This window comes from Momordica charantia (genome assembly GCF_013281855.1).
Source record: "Momordica charantia cultivar OHB3-1 chromosome 8 unlocalized genomic scaffold, Mcharantia_2.0 BLBB01000008.1, whole genome shotgun sequence".
Lineage (NCBI taxonomy): Eukaryota > Viridiplantae > Streptophyta > Magnoliopsida > Cucurbitales > Cucurbitaceae > Momordica > Momordica charantia.
This window is the reverse complement of record NW_028275166.1, coordinates 34,924,318-34,939,206: the sequence shown is the minus strand read 5'-3', so window position 1 is coordinate 34,939,206 and position 14,889 is coordinate 34,924,318. Positions and strand designations below refer to the sequence as shown.

Sequence of the window (14,889 nt, the reverse complement as noted above, 5' to 3'; positions counted from 1 at the left end):
GTTTTAATTGACACACATTCTTGATAAATCCAGCTATTAATTCTGATCTGGAAATCTAATTTGTCCATTCAAGATATAGCTTTTGCTGCAACTTTCCAGCTTTTTTCTTGCAACATTTTACCAGATGATCTGCAGGTTGTACGTAGAACAAGAGGTATATATGCTATCTCAGGTATCTTCTTTCTTTCTTTCTTTTTTCACCCACTAGCTACTATTTTGGTTCCCAAATTTTATTGATATTTTATTATAATTTTTATAACTTTTTGTTACCATTAACTTTTTATAAAATATTTCACATGAACCGTATAAAAGTATTTATTTTGTTGATTTACTTGAACAAGTATCTATATTCTATATGATTAAGTATTTGTATTTGTAGTAGGTTGGGTTTAGTTTGGAGTGGATTCAGACTGTTGTTAATAATTCATGATAATTACTAAGATGATTCTTTTATACAAAAAGATAAGACTAATAAATTATTTACAAGTTTGGACCAAATTTATTGTTCAAATCAAAGAGTTAATGAGTTGAAATGTCGAAGCAATTGTAATGGCTGAAGAATTGGAATTCACCCTATAATTCGTGTATCAATTATCTAATTTAATTTTATCGCGGTATTTTTTTCCCCTCTCCTCTCGAAAATTTTCAAAAGTAAAATATTTTGATTTTGTAAAACAATTAGGCAGGAGCCCGTGAATCGTTCCAAGTCAGAGCTCATCCTTCGTTGTCAGCGTAACGGATGAAGTTGGGTTCCACTCTAGGGTGCCACGTGGACTGGTTGGAGAATATTGTAGAGAGAGATTTTATTTTATTTTCTTAAAAACATGTTATATTTGATATTTTCTAACAATGAAATTTGATACCATTTCTATTATATTGGAGAGCGTTTCAACTAGTTTTCTACCTCTCGATTAATTTCATAGAATTTTGTATGATATTAATAAGTAAGTGTTCATTTGATTATTGATATTGCTTTTTAATATGCTAATGATTTAATTGAGAATATTAACAAAATATTTACCATTAAAGTATTTTATATTATAAATTTATTTTTAATGAGAACTTGTGTATAATTTCTCAAAAATGATTTTTTAAAGTATCTAGGGAGTTTAAAATGCTATGATATAAATATTATTAATTATCTCTATTAATATACAATATTTACAGCATCTTAATGTTAAAGTCACCTGTAATTTTTATTTTGATTGAACATTCAAATCTCTACACCTTCATTTCTGTACAAAAATAATATTTTTTAATTTTTTTTATGCATCAAGCATATGTTAGCTAATATTAGACAAATTTAGATAAAACAAAAAGTATAAAGAATGTCCCGTCATAATATCAATTCAAGAAAGCGAGCATAGCCTAAGTGGTACTAAAAAAACTTTGAATAAACATATTTTTCTCAAAAAGAAAAACAAAAATTGTCACTTCCCTCGTAAGCATTGAAATGGTGATTATATATATAAGAAGACAACGATTTTTAGACGCAGACCAATCGAAGAAATATTTTATCTTCATATTGCAGAGTCAACCAGACGGGAGCCGGACGAGACGACGGAGACACGCCATAGAATAACTTCGCAGCGAAATCTGAAAAAGCCGACCGGAGATGGTCCGTCACCCCAGCATTCCCATTCGCAAGCATTTCTCATCGCCGTTTCTCCTCGTCCTCCTTTTTCTCAGCGTCGTCTCCGAGTGTTCCTCCAATGAATCTCGGGTAATGCCCGTCTTATTCTGCAAATCATTCGAAATCTGGACTTTACGTGATTTTTCAGAAGTTATGTGGGAGAATTAGAGATCTTATTTTCGTTCATTTGGATCTCGAGTTTCTTTCTGTTCCTTTATTGCTCGTATGATTCCGTACCACAACCTTCGCGTGATGTGAAAGAATCTGAGTTTGTTTGGCTTCTGTTCGACGATTTGGTTGTTAACGTCTGATTTTTGTTGGCTGATAGGTTGAATGCAGCAGGACTTGTGTCGCAATTAACTGCAATAGTGAGAATATTCTACTTTTTTTCTTTGAAATTCGTCTTCTATTGTTATTATTATTACTTTTAGTTTATACTCGCACATTAATTTCGTTCTTTCATTTTAAAAAATTTAGCTGTTGGGATTCGGTACGGAAAGTTCTGCGGAGTAGGATGGACGGGTTGTGCTGGTGAAAAGCCTTGCGATGATCTTGATGCCTGTTGCAAAGTTCATGACGAATGTGTTGAAAGAAAAGGTCATTGCCTATCTATAGCTATATTATCTTATTGTGCCCTTTCTCTGATTCGCATTTATTCTCTGCGTAGAGAATTTGCTCGTCATGTTACCCATCGATCTATAATCCGGTTTAGTTTTTAGTTACTGTGAGGCGAATGCCGCGAATCGGGTGAAATCTGGGCATCTTCTTGTTGAATGAGCATTTTTTTTTTGGCATTATTTGTATGTTTTCTACTGCACACCTTGTAAAAGACCTTCAAACATGTAACCACAATTTCTATCTGCCGAGCATGGGGGGGGAGCAGGATCTAGTTGTCAACAAACCAAAAAAATTGCGTTTAGTAATTAGTATCAAACAGGTTCTTATCTAAAAACAAATAATCAGTATCAAACAGGTATGGGAGGTAGAATAGAAGAAGCGAAAATGGCTTAACAAGTTCTTTATGGATAGAGGTGTCAACGGTGAGTGGGGGGCCATGGATGGCTTCCCCTTTTTCTCTATGCCCCTTAAATCATTTATGGTCTCCAATAAAATTCCCGTTAAAAAATCAAGGACGCTCATGCCAACCAAAGGAGGTTTTGAACACCTGATCCTCAGCTTCAAATTTAGTTTAAAGTGACCAACGATCCTCAGCTTCTCAACGAAACTCTGAAGTAGCAAAATTCTGGGAGTTAGGTGCGTTAGCCTTCTAAAATCTGCCTCTGTTTTTTAGCACGAGATGGCCGTATGTCTTCAAACTCCAAGCCTCCAATTTCTGCCTTACCCACATCTATCAGTGAATTCTATATGAACCAAACCAAAGACAATATCTGCTTCCATACAAGAAAACTGATGTCAAATAGCTCAGTCCCTTCTTGTGATTTGCTGGGTTGATCAGACTAATAATGGTAGAGAGGATAATGAGTTGGTCTTCTAAACCTGAGTCCTCCCAGTTTATTTCTTTATCGAAGATAGACTGATATCGTGTGCTAAACTCGCAAAAAGGAGAAAACAGTATCCCACTAGCTTGTGTTCACTATACTGCACAAATGATGCCACTTGTGGACACTTATCCTTGTATAAATAACCCACTAGAATTAAATGAATAAATAAAATTCATTATTAGCTATTCTTAGCTGCAAAATATTCTTTCAAGTTCCCAAAGTTCTTCTATTGTTATAAATGCCAGCCTCTGGATACCTCAGGTTTGATGTGCTTCCTTGTACTGCCAGGATGTAGAGGCTGATTTTCATCTTCAAAATGCCTATACGGGGTATACTAGAATGAATTAATGAAATAGTCTAAAAATTTTTTTGCAACTTTGGAGTAGAATCCTTCGTGCAATTTCGTAGTAGTCTACAAACTGTCGCTCACTAGTCCGTCCAAATGCATGTTGCAGCAAGGACTTTACTGTTTAGCCATCGTAATGGCGATCATTGGGTGGATTATATCAGTAAGTGGTTATGAATAATTCAGTTATTGCCATCATGCACATAGCATGTTTCTGTTTGTTACTGGATTGCTGAAGCTACTGGCCTACAGGCTACAGGCAATTATTGAACTGCAAATTAGATATAAAATTGGATGATTTTAAGGCATGGCCAATTGGCACCAGTGTTTGCATCTTAGACATCTGCGATTTATCTGAGAAATTGCATATTTGAAACTTGTGGCATTACATCTATTTGTTCAGGTTTGCAGTAGTTGGTCTATCGTGTTTTGTTTAGTTTCATTAGACTTTGGGAGGATTAATAACAGTTGGAACTTGAAAGTCATCTGTTTAGTATGTTGTGTTTTAAGACCAATAACCTTCTATCATGTGGGTTTTTCAGGTTTAACAAATATTAAATGTCATGAGAAGTTCAAGAGTTGTATTAAGAAAGTGCAGAAATCTGGGAAGGCTGGTTTCTCAGAGGAGTGCCCTTACTCCACAGCTGTTCCCATCATGGTTCAAGGCATGGATTTGGCCATCGTGTTCAGCCAGCTCGGTAACTCAAAGCTTGAGCTCTGAATCCAATCCAAACAAGATGGTAAAACGTCACAACACCACTGATTCTGATTTATTAATTGAAATAAGATTTGATCCTCATTTTTGCCCTCTTTAGCTACAATTTGGACCATATACATTTTAAGATATTCAGTAGCTTTTAGACTAGGGAAAGTAAGATGCCAATATACCAAATTATTTCATGTTTGAGGCTTCTTAGCTCTTAGATTTTGGTTCTCCACCTTCTTTTGTATATGAAACAGTTGTGTATCTTTTAAAGACTCGAAAATTATCTTTTGATGTCAGACTTCCATTTGATTCTTATTCTTGTTTCCATCTCTTTATTATTTCAAATTTCAACGGATTTTTTAAGGGTATTGTTAAAAAATGAAAATAAATTACAAATCTGGATGTCAAAGTATGAATTCCGGTAGGAATGACAAAAACCTCGTGGGACTCGATCCCTGTGAGTACCTGCCCTGATACGAAGTCAAACTGGGGTCTCCATTTAATATTTTGATAATAATAATATTATTAATATATTAAATTTAATTCATATTTTATCAAATTTTAAAAACCTCAAATTCCTTTCCGTTTCTCTTCCCACCCTAGTTTTAATTTTTATAACCATTAAAGATTTGTTGGATGGAAAAACCAACCAACATATGCATTTAATTATACATATTTATCTTATATTCTATAAAAAGGGTTATTTTTTTTAATTAAATCATTTTAAAACAAAAAAACTAGATATAATCTCAACAAATCAAAATAAAAATCCAATTATGCTGGACGGGGATGGAGATTGCCCCAAGCTCGCCTCGGTGTCTTAGATTATATGTTATATTAATTTGGAATGATATGATTGGATATAGACGACACTCATGGAGATAAGAATCTCACTACATTTTCTTTTTTTCATTTTTATCTATGTTAATATCATATTAAGCTATGTGGTGTAGCATAATTTATTTGGATATTGCATGTCTGTAATATTGTTATTTTATTATAAAGTATAATATAAATGGAGTACCTTCCAACATTATTATAGTTTTTAACAAGTCTATTGGAGGTGCAATAGTGACAATATCGCTTGGAGATCAATATAGATGGTAGATATATACTCAAATTCTTACACTAAGATGTATCATGTACGGTACATTGCATGTTCTAGTTTTAATAAGACTAGTAGGATTACGTATTCATATACAATCGTACTAAATAAAAAGTATTTATATACTGTTAAAAAGATATAAGGAACTTTCTTTCAAAACAAACAAAAAAAAAAACAAAAAAAGTAATGAATCTTTATCCAAATCTCTTATCTCAAATTTAGACGTCCTTTTTAAAACGGAGTAAATCGTAAATGTCAAAATTGATAGGATAGAATTTTTGTTTCAAAATATTAAACATATTTGATAATTAATGCACTCCCACAAAATTAAATAAAACCAATTTGCAATCAGAGTATTCATAAATGGTATACATGTTATTTTTTACTACAACAAAGATATAAATGAAAGATTGAACCTTCGATTTTTAGGAAATAAACTAGATGTTTTGCCCCTTGAGTTAAGCTCGCATTGACTATATGTCACACTTCTTATCATTCAAAATATCGACTCGTTAAATTGAGCATAGTTCAAATGGTTAAGGCATCTGACCAAATAGTCATGAGTTCAAATCCCCATCCCCACATGTTGTACTAAAAAAATTTCTAAAACTCGATAATAAACCCAGTATTTAAATGAATAAATAAAATACTAATAAAATCCTTTATAAATTTTAAGATTAACTTTGTTATCAAGTATTAATTTTTATAACCGTTTTTTTTCTCCTAAAAACAAGCATTAATTTATATACACAAAGGAACTAAGTGCGTGGAATGATAAAATAGGATTGAAACCAGAAAGGGGCGTTCCGAGAATCGAACTCGGGACCTCTCGCACCCAAAGCGAGAATCATACCACTAGACCAAACGCCCGAATTTGAAAGGAAGTCAAAACTAAAATATTTAACCAATATTTTAATTATAGCAATTCTAGGGTTTTTGGATAAACTTCCACTATAAAAGATCAGTTGGAGCTCCCGATAGCGGCAGACGAAACCGGCGTACCCTTCTCTGTTACTGAGTCGCTCTTCGACTAGTTACAGCACAGGTGCGATCTTCGATCCTTGAGATCTCATTTACACCTTCCGTTTCATCCTCTTCAATCAGATTTCTCCCCCTTTTCGGATTTCAATTTTCTATATTCATATCAACTGGCATCGTCCGATCCTTTCTTTTATTGCTGATATCCGTTATTAATCTTCGAAGTATATTTTTCTTTGTTGCTTCTTATTCATCCGATTTGTTGTTCTCATAGTGTTCTTCGAACCCTTTTGTAGATGGCGAATGTTCCGGGGCAGTTGGTATGGGAAATCGTAAAGAAGAACAACTCCTTCCTTGTTAAGGAGTTTGGCAGAGGCAATGCTGGTGTGCAATTCAGCAAAGAGCCCAACAATCTCTACAACCTCAACTCTTACAAGCATTCCGGTATGATTATACATTATAATCTACTGCTCTCCTTTTTACTTGTTTAGTATAATCGTGTAAGCTTGAGGAAAATATGAGGTAGTTTCATTTTCCAACATTATCATGATATATCTCCAATTGCTTACCACTTCGACCAGTTTAACCCCGTAAACGATTTGTGTTTTGTGTTTTGTACTTTTTTCTTACCGGAATATTTATTCGATCTTGTTTTAGTTCTTTCAGTGTGTCGGGTTTATTGATTATTTGCATATGGAATTTTCTTTGTGGGTTCTTTTAGGCTTGGCAAACCGTAAGACAGTAACCATCCAGCCCGGAGGCAAGGATTTGTCAGTGCTGCTCGCGACAACAAAGGCAAAGAAACAGAACAAACCCGCCAGTTTGCTCCACAGATCGGTCATGAGAAAGGAATTTCCACGTATGGCAAAGGCTGTCATTAATCAGGTACCTAGCAACTTCAGTTTTTTAGTTCATTCTCGTTCAGTTGGAATTGATTCTTGGCAAATAAGTTCAGAACCGGCCACTTGTTAATTTTCCCTGTATTTATCTCTTATTGCCCGTGCTTAGTTAGCATCATCAAGGAATTATTCTGTTAGATATTCTGCATTGTGTTAGTTTTGAATATTTGGTTACTAATCGCCATGGACATATTTTCCGTCTCCTTGTGTGTGTCCAAAGGCTTTTCTGCTTCAATAGTTTCTTTAGAGATTGGAATTTAACTGAATGTGCAATGTTGCAGTGATGAGAAGCTAACATGTAAGAAGGGCTGCTTTTGTAGCAGCATTTTCAATGAGATCTATTTGTTACGCTTGGCTTCTGAGCACACAATTTTTCATGGTCTATATTTCATTAACTTTTCAATAATTGCCCGTGCTTAGTTATTGTCATCGAGGAATTATTCTGTTAGGTATTCTGCATTGTGTTTGTTTTGAATATTTGGTTACAATTCTCTTCTCATCGCCATGTTTGTGGGCTTTTATATCTGTCTCCTTGGGTGTCCAAAGGCTTTTCGGCTTCAATAGTTTTCTTAGAGATTGGAATTGAACTGAATGTGCAATGTTGCAGTGATGAGAAGCTAACATGTAAGAAGGGCCGCTTTTGTAGCAGCATCTTCAATGAGATCTATTTGTTACGCTTGGCTTCTGAGCACACAATTTTCCTCGGTCTATATTTCATTAATTTTTTCAATAATTTACTGTGCTTAGTTAGTGTCAACAATGAATTATTCTGTTAGAAAATATGCATTGTGTCCGCTTTGAAACTTTGGTTACAACTCTCTTCTCATTGCCATGTTTGTGGGCATATTTTCTGTCTCGTTGTGTGTCCCAATGCTTTTCTGTTTTAATAGTTTTCCTTGAGATTGGAATTGAGTGGAATGTGAAATGTTGCAGTGATGAGAAGCTAACACGTAAGAAGTACTGCTTTTGTAGCAGCATCTTCGATGAAATATATTTGTTACGCTTGGCTTCTGAGCACACAATTTTCCATGGCCTATGCTATTAGGCTGTTGAAGATGTTGTGGTTGATACCGAGAATATTTTGTCTATTTTTTAAACTGATTGCCTCATTCCTTTTGTTTTCATTTTCTATATTGGGAACAGAATATTGCATAGACAGTTGAGTATAATTATTTTTAGTGTTAAATTTATTGTGCTTATCAATGTTTGAACAATTGAAATGAATTTCATTGTTCTTTTTTTATCTAACTTAATGATGGTGCATATGGGTTTTGCTTCCAAGTGCCCCTTCTGGATGTGCCTGAGAGTTATGTCATTGCTTTGCTTCTTATTATCATGTCATATTTATTGCTTCTAGGTGCTTTTTACAGTAATGGGTTATACAATAGCCTGATTGGTCATACCCCTAATCCGTAGCTTAGTGCTGTCTTTCCATTACATTCTTGTGTAGTATAATATCAAGCTTTTGTTAATATATGCTCAAAAGTTCTACGGTAGGGGAGCTTGCTTAAATATTAATGTGATGTGATGATGAACTGCTAATATGTAGTTTGCTGCTCTGTTTGAAACTGATTATATATTGAGATCGAATTGATTCAGTTAGGAGTGTACTTATTGAATTATGCAGGTGGCTGACAATTACTACCGCCCGGACTTGAAGAAGGCTGCCCTCGCAAAGCTTAGCGTAGTACACAGGAGTCTCAAGGTTGCCAAGTCAGGTGTGAAGAAGAGGAACAGGCAGGCACTCAAGACCCGCGGTAGGAAGTGAGCTTACCCTTTCTTAAAGAGGACCTTCTCCGGGCTTTTCTTTAATCTCTCTGGTTTGCACCCACAATAGGTTCACTTGAAATTTATGATTATGATGACCCCATTTCAATTTTGGATTACATTTCAGTACATCCCCTTTGGAATTTTGTTATTTTTAATGTAGTTTTTAAAGGGTTAAAATATCCAATATTTGATTGATACCGAGATGAATTTTGTTACATGGTTTATGCGGGGGAGATTATTTACCCGAAGTTTATGATATTGAGTTTATCTTGGTTGTTGAAAAACAAACATTTTCTGAAGAGGTTAACTTGTATCCAATGTAGTAATGCATGGGTACTATACTCTGCTTATTAGCATGTTAATAAATATATCTATAGTTTATGCACTGATTTGAGTATAGGTTACAAGTTCAAATCAAGAAAGATCTTAAATGGTGTTTGGAAAAATGGTTGAATTTCCCATAATTTTAAGGTAAATTACTTGTTTTATCATATTTTAATTTTTAATTAATAAATTAATATTAAAGTTATATATTAGTGAATTTTCTATTGTTTTGTTCAAACACACAAATAAATAAATTTATTTACATTTATTTTTTATCATTCCTACACTAAATAGGGTAAATAATTTAGAATTGAATTTCAAATCATATGATTTAATATTATTTATTAAATTACCAAGACGAGCATATTTTAATGATAATTGACATATATCTTCAATCAAGAGGTTGTTAGATAATTGATATATATTTTCAATTTTGAGATAATTGATATATATCTTCAATCAAGAGGTAATGAGTTCGATCCCTGTCTCATGTGTTGTCTAAAGCATATGAAATGATAATACTTATGAGTTTGATCTACTGTTTCTATGTGTTGTCTAAAGCATAAGAAGTGATAATAATTATGAGTTAAAAGAAGGTTTAAATCATTGTGGGTACCTAATATTGCTCTAGATTAGTCAACCTGTGGGCTTTTATCTTTAAAAAGAAAACCCTCTTCTTTCAAAACTATGTTACCTTATATTGACATGCTATTTTATCAAATGGACAAGATAACGGCTATATTAGCAATTTTATTAAAAAGAAGAAAACAGAAAACGACTACGTTATCAGATGGACAACATAATTCTACCGTTTAATTCTAGGTTCAAATCCTTATTTTGGATGCAATATTTTTCTTAAAAAAATACAGTTAACCTTTAATATTTCAATAAGTTCCGATTCAAATCTCTATTCGTTATTCAATAGATATAGATAATTGACAAAAGGTGAAAAATGGTGATCCATGACCCGTATGTGATCCATGACCCGATGGGCCGGCCCAAATATTGTATAACCGGGGTTTGACAGGAGCGTGAAATGCACGCTACGAAGGTGTCACGATGCCACATGGTTTGTATTATATATAAATATATTAGAGCTCACTCCTTTCGGTTTGTCCGGACGAATTTCCCGCGCCTCGTCTCCACTTTTCCCGCTCAGTAAACCCTAATCCAAGATGGGTCAGAAGCAACAAGCCTCTGCTGATCCAGGTGCCGAGATTAAGAAGAAGCGTCGCGTCGGATTCTCCAAGATCGGTAACTTCTCTTCTCATTTCTTCTGCTACTTTTTCGAGTCAATTTAGCTTCTTCATTTCGTTAATTTTGAGCTTCTCCGTCCCTTGGTAACTCACTGGAAATGTTCCGTTTTCTGTTTGTATCTCTGGGTGTGGCGCAGATACTGGTGTTGACGCGAAAGAATGCATCAAAATCTATCTTGGTATGCCTATTTTGCTTTCCGCGCGCTTCGATTTGAAAATTAATTTTGTTTTGAATTTGATTCTGCTTCGGTTGGAATTGGAATAGCTTTTCCGGTTCCGTTGACACTTTTTAATCGCGTCCATTAGGTTATTCCAACGAAGTTCATTATATAGCAACTCCGTGAATGTTTTACATTTCATGTGGTTTGGTTGAATTGAGGTTTCATACGCGTGTACAGGACTGGTCTTTAATTTGAAAATAATCATCTCACTTTCTGGTCAATGACGAAAATATATATGCATTTCCGTAGTTCCAGGCCCTTAGCAAGATAAATTAGTTTTCTTACGAAGCGTTGAATATTGCCTAGTCCTTTGTGTTATAGGTTGGGGTTGGTTTGGCTGGAAATCTGGTGGTTGGGTTCAAGAAAACGATTACTTAAATCAACTAGTTTGGGTAGTTTATTCTTTATTTTAACGGTTGTATGCTGTTGCAGTTTGTACAAAAGAGGAAGTGGGAAGTACAGATAGTCTTTCTATTGACCCAGTTGACTTGAACAGTTTCTTTGATGAAGATGGAAAGATATATGGTTACCAAGGTTTGAAGGTTAGAACTTGGATCTGTAGTATACATCGAACCTTTTAGTTTTTGGTGTAAGTCGAATGATATATTGATCCAAAATGGATCAATGTTGGTTTTAGTTGTATTCATATATACCATGTTTATTGCAGATTACAGTGTGGTTCAGTATTGTCTCATTTCAGTCCTATGCCGATATTGTTTTCCAGAGTACAGCAGACGTAAGTTCTAAAATGGTTCATATCAGTTTGCATGACTATCTTTGATATGAGAAATCTCTCTCTCCCTCTCTCTTCCCCCTCTTCAATTAAATATTTCTTCCCGTTCTTCTATTTTTGTATGTTTTCCACTAAATTTTTGTGTTGTTTGTTAACAGGGTGGTAAGGGAATTACAGATCTGAAGTCTGTTCTTCAGGTGGACATTTAGAAGTTCGGAATACATTATCCAGTTACTCTTGATACTTGGAGATTATTCTTATAACTAGACTGCTTGTTTAACAGAATATATTTGCCGAGACTCTTGTGGACAACAAAGATGACTTCCTTCAAACTTTTTCAAAGGATGTCAATTATATTGGGTAATAATTAATGCCTCTTTCAACTTTATCTTAGATGTTCCTATTTTTAGGAAAGCTTAATTTTGTACTCACCTGTCGTTTTACTGTCATTAGTTCATGTCTTATCAGATGATGTATTGTTCCCATTTTAAATAAAACTGCAGATCTCTTTCCGCAGATGGAGAAGTATTGCATCCTAAAGCTTCCAATGGGCAGTTTAACGATTCTAATCATCATTTACATTCTGCCAATTCTAATTTGGAGGTGCTTTCCGTTCACTAGTTTGTTGTTACTGTAATGGTTTAAACTTTTTTCTTTGTTATTATAGAAGGTTACCTGGGTATTTTTCTGCTTCCAGTGGTTCATGCCTTTTTCGTTCTCCAAGCCTCCTTATTTCTCTCTGTAACTTCATAAGCCTTTTTTCTATCTAGGTTTTTGGCAGTATGCTGATCTGACTCTTGATTTGAGATTAAAACTATCAATGCTCTTGTGCAGTTATGCCATCTTATATCGTTGTATTAATCAGTTAGTGACATATCTCATGCATCCTACTGCTGGTTTTATATTATTCCAGGTGTTATTTTATGCCTAGAGGTGAAATACCAAGTTTCTTGATTCTTTCTTCTTCTTGTTCCTTTTCATCATGCTGCCAGTACCGTTCATCTTTCCCCCATATTCCATGCATATGTTTCTTTTTGGGTAAGGGAACATGATACAAATCTGATGTCCTGTTTCACTTTTACCATGCTAGTTAGTATTTTCTGACCTCCTGGCTATGGAATATGGTTCTTAATAGCGTATATTTATAGCCATCTCAGTTCCTCGGTTCCTTCACTTGTAGAAATAGATAGTTCATTGATTAAGTTGATCAATCAAATGGAAACAAGTATTCGCTGTTTTGTCGGGTAATATAATTATAACATCATTGATATGGTCAGTCTTATTACCTTCTGATCAGGTCATTCGATTGCCTATGGACAATATGGCTGGAAGAAACCTCTATAGTCGCTTGGTACCTCTTGCTCTTCTTCTTATTGATGGTATTTCTTCATTTATTTGATGTCTCATTCAATTTGTCATTAGAAATTCATTTTATTGTTTCAGCGACTGATTAAATAGAGCCTAAAATATGCTTTTTTTGAACTAGGCAGCAGCCCTATCGATGTTTCTGATTCAAGATGGGAGTTGTATGTCCTTATTCAGAAGAAAAATAGTCAGCTGGGGCACACTCATTCCACACTGCTTGGATTTGCTGCCCTTTATCGCTTCTACCATTATCCTGATAGTTCTCGCTTGCGTCTCAGTCAGGTTTAATATTTTGTATTTTCCCTGTTACTCCCTAGAGTTCTGTGTGGTTTAATGTTGGTTACATTATAAGTTCTGTTTGTGAATTTTCAAAGTTGTATCTAATAGGTTTATGAAGTTTATTAAGTGTCTAATATGTCGGTCTTTTAATTTTTAATTGTGTATAATATATCCCTAAACTTTTAATAGATTAAGGATTAGAAAATCAAAACACTTTAAAGTTTAAAGTTCAGTGGCCTGTTAGATAGATCACTAATATTTAATCTTTAATGCCATTGTCCTTGCATAACCATTTAATGATGCCTGGTAATGTATTCGTGCAGATACTGGTACTCCCTCCTTACCAGCGTAAGGGTTTTGGGCGTTTCCTTTTAGAGGTGCTGAATAATGTTGCAGTATCAGAAAATGTTTACGACTTTACAATGGAAGAGCCATTAAATCAGCTACTGCAGTTGCGAACTTGCATCGACATTAAACGCTTGCAGGGATTCGAACCCATCCAAGAAGCTGTTAATTCTGCTGTTTCTCTATTTAAACTAGGAAGACTATCAAAGAAAGTGTCCTCCCCTCGGCTTTTACCCCCATCCAATGCCATTGAAGCTGTTAGGAAAAGTTTGAAAATTACGAAGGAACAGCTTTTACACTGTTGGGAGATACTAGTCTTTTTAGGTCTCGAACCTGACAAGCACATGGAAGATTTCGTTGTTGCAGTTTGGAGTAGAATGCGAGATGATTTAATTGGCGAAAGCTCCGATGCTGAAGGGAAGCAGGTGGTTGATGTTCCTACAGATTATGATCAAGAGATGTCATTTGTGATGTTCAGATCAACAAGCAATGCGACTGGCGTCGATACTGATGAATCTCGGGCTAATCAAGAGGAACAGCTCCAGAAGCTAGTAGATGACAGAGTGAAAGAAATCAAATTGATTGCACAGAAAGTATCTGCAGATTAAATCCCAAGCATTTTGAGTCCTCTAATCCAAAATCTGTTCTGAACCTGAAGCTGTGGCTGTGGCGTATTTATTATTCGTCCCTGATTAGTTGGAAATGGAAAGATTACCAGGACTTCCCCAGGATCATCTAGGGAAGTTTCCTATAACTTGCTGAGTTCGTCTGGTACCTTAAATCCTGTCTACTTTAAAGTAAGTATCACAATTCCTTGTAACATATAAACGAGTGTATTCGTAGCTGTAGGAAAAAGGCCGCAGAAAAGTAGTCTGTATTAGGAACTTAGGCCGCAGAAAAGTAGTCTGTATTAGGAACTTAGGATATGTGCTTTTTTTTTTTTTATATTTTATTGAATTAGAATCTAAATGGATAGAGCCTTTTTGCCCCTAATTTTTATTTTCCATGTTCTATATATTATCTGGGTATCAGTTTTTCTGTTAACAATTCTAAAGAATGTCTCTTTAACTACGTTTCATTTCATAAACCAGATGTATGGCGTTTTTTTTTTTTTTTGAGAAATTTTAGTAATTGTTTAATGCTTGAGAATAGAAAATTTAGTTTTTTTTCCTCTTCTATAAAGAAATCAAGATTTTGTATCATTGATATGGCCGATCTAAACTTAGCTCTCTTCAAAAGTTGTAGATATCAAATTTCACCCTCTTATTTGAACTATAATATTTTAGAAATGTACGTCAGCTAATTGTTGTCAATTACATAGAGTAAATATTTCCTCTAGTGAATCTAAAAAAAAAAGTTTTTGAAAAATATAAATAAGATCTTCAATATTGCAATCTGAAATATGTGGGGATAGGAATTCAAAATTT

At 34.5% G+C, this 14,889-nt stretch overlaps 3 protein-coding genes and 4 non-coding genes across 8 annotated transcripts; 6 read left to right on the top strand and 1 right to left on the bottom strand.

Moving 5' to 3' along the window:
• Positions 1-17: 17 nt before the first annotated feature.
• Positions 18-4,502, top strand: LOC111021924 (putative phospholipase A2 homolog 1). 2 transcript variants are annotated; one of them, XM_088128016.1, is made up of 5 exons: positions 18-154; positions 1,532-1,723; positions 1,962-2,001; positions 2,111-2,230; positions 4,024-4,502. In XM_088128016.1, exons 2-5 carry the CDS (start codon positions 1,616-1,618, stop codon positions 4,200-4,202), a joined length of 447 nt encoding a protein of 148 aa, XP_087984142.1. In that variant the 5' UTR covers positions 18-154; positions 1,532-1,615; the 3' UTR covers positions 4,203-4,502. The 2 variants fall into 2 exon arrangements, with proteins under 2 accessions (XP_087984142.1, XP_022154743.1); XM_022299051.2 differs by having other exon boundaries at positions 32-172.
• Positions 4,503-6,090: 1,588 nt separating this feature from the next.
• TRNAP-UGG (transfer RNA proline (anticodon UGG)) lies at positions 6,091-6,162 on the bottom strand. Its single transcript has one exon. It is a non-coding gene; the product is annotated as a tRNA-Pro (tRNA).
• Positions 6,163-6,231: 69 nt separating this feature from the next.
• On the top strand, positions 6,232-9,140 carry LOC111021927 (large ribosomal subunit protein eL28z). Its single transcript, XM_022299055.2, has 4 exons — positions 6,232-6,337; positions 6,567-6,714; positions 6,992-7,155; positions 8,797-9,140. Exons 2-4 carry the CDS (start codon positions 6,567-6,569, stop codon positions 8,935-8,937), a joined length of 453 nt encoding a protein of 150 aa, XP_022154747.1. The 5' UTR covers positions 6,232-6,337; the 3' UTR covers positions 8,938-9,140.
• Positions 7,444-7,536, top strand: LOC148209958 (small nucleolar RNA R24). The gene has a single exon (XR_015793366.1). It is a non-coding gene; the product is annotated as a small nucleolar RNA R24 (small nucleolar RNA).
• On the top strand, positions 7,770-7,862 carry LOC148209957 (small nucleolar RNA R24). The gene has a single exon (XR_015793365.1). It is a non-coding gene; the product is annotated as a small nucleolar RNA R24 (small nucleolar RNA).
• Positions 8,096-8,188, top strand: LOC148209956 (small nucleolar RNA R24). Its single transcript, XR_015793364.1, has one exon. It is a non-coding gene; the product is annotated as a small nucleolar RNA R24 (small nucleolar RNA).
• A 1,217-nt stretch (positions 9,141-10,357) lies between the features above and the next one.
• HAG2 (histone acetyltransferase of the GNAT family 2) lies at positions 10,358-14,455 on the top strand. The gene is made up of 10 exons (XM_022299068.2): positions 10,358-10,517; positions 10,657-10,698; positions 11,173-11,282; positions 11,408-11,476; positions 11,632-11,670; positions 11,757-11,833; positions 11,977-12,076; positions 12,771-12,852; positions 12,960-13,120; positions 13,441-14,455. The coding sequence occupies exons 1-10, from the start codon at positions 10,439-10,441 to the stop codon at positions 14,068-14,070; spliced, it is 1,389 nt and encodes a 462-aa protein (XP_022154760.1). The 5' UTR covers positions 10,358-10,438; the 3' UTR covers positions 14,071-14,455.
• Positions 14,456-14,889: the final 434 nt, after the last annotated feature.

What these genes read in the sequence shown, in the direction of transcription:
- LOC111021924 (XM_088128016.1), top strand. Translation starts at nt 1,616, where the DNA reads ATGGTCCGTCACCCCAGCATTCCCATTCGCAAGCATTTCTCATCGCCG. An exon ending in TGTCGCAATTAACTGCAATA is followed by an intron (nt 2,002 to 2,110) that starts GTGAGAATATTC and finishes TAAAAAATTTAG; the next exon opens with CTGTTGGGATTCGGTACGGA. An exon ending in CGAATGTGTTGAAAGAAAAG is followed by an intron (nt 2,231 to 4,023) that starts GTCATTGCCTAT and finishes TGGGTTTTTCAG; the next exon opens with GTTTAACAAATATTAAATGT.
- LOC111021927 (XM_022299055.2), top strand. Translation starts at nt 6,567, where the DNA reads ATGGCGAATGTTCCGGGGCAGTTGGTATGGGAAATCGTAAAGAAGAAC. An exon ending in CAACTCTTACAAGCATTCCG is followed by an intron (nt 6,715 to 6,991) that starts GTATGATTATAC and finishes GGGTTCTTTTAG; the next exon opens with GCTTGGCAAACCGTAAGACA. An exon ending in CAAAGGCTGTCATTAATCAG is followed by an intron (nt 7,156 to 8,796) that starts GTACCTAGCAAC and finishes TGAATTATGCAG; the next exon opens with GTGGCTGACAATTACTACCG.
- HAG2 (XM_022299068.2), top strand. Translation starts at nt 10,439, where the DNA reads ATGGGTCAGAAGCAACAAGCCTCTGCTGATCCAGGTGCCGAGATTAAG. An exon ending in ATGCATCAAAATCTATCTTG is followed by an intron (nt 10,699 to 11,172) that starts GTATGCCTATTT and finishes ATGCTGTTGCAG; the next exon opens with TTTGTACAAAAGAGGAAGTG. An exon ending in AAGGATGTCAATTATATTGG is followed by an intron (nt 11,834 to 11,976) that starts GTAATAATTAAT and finishes ATAAAACTGCAG; the next exon opens with ATCTCTTTCCGCAGATGGAG.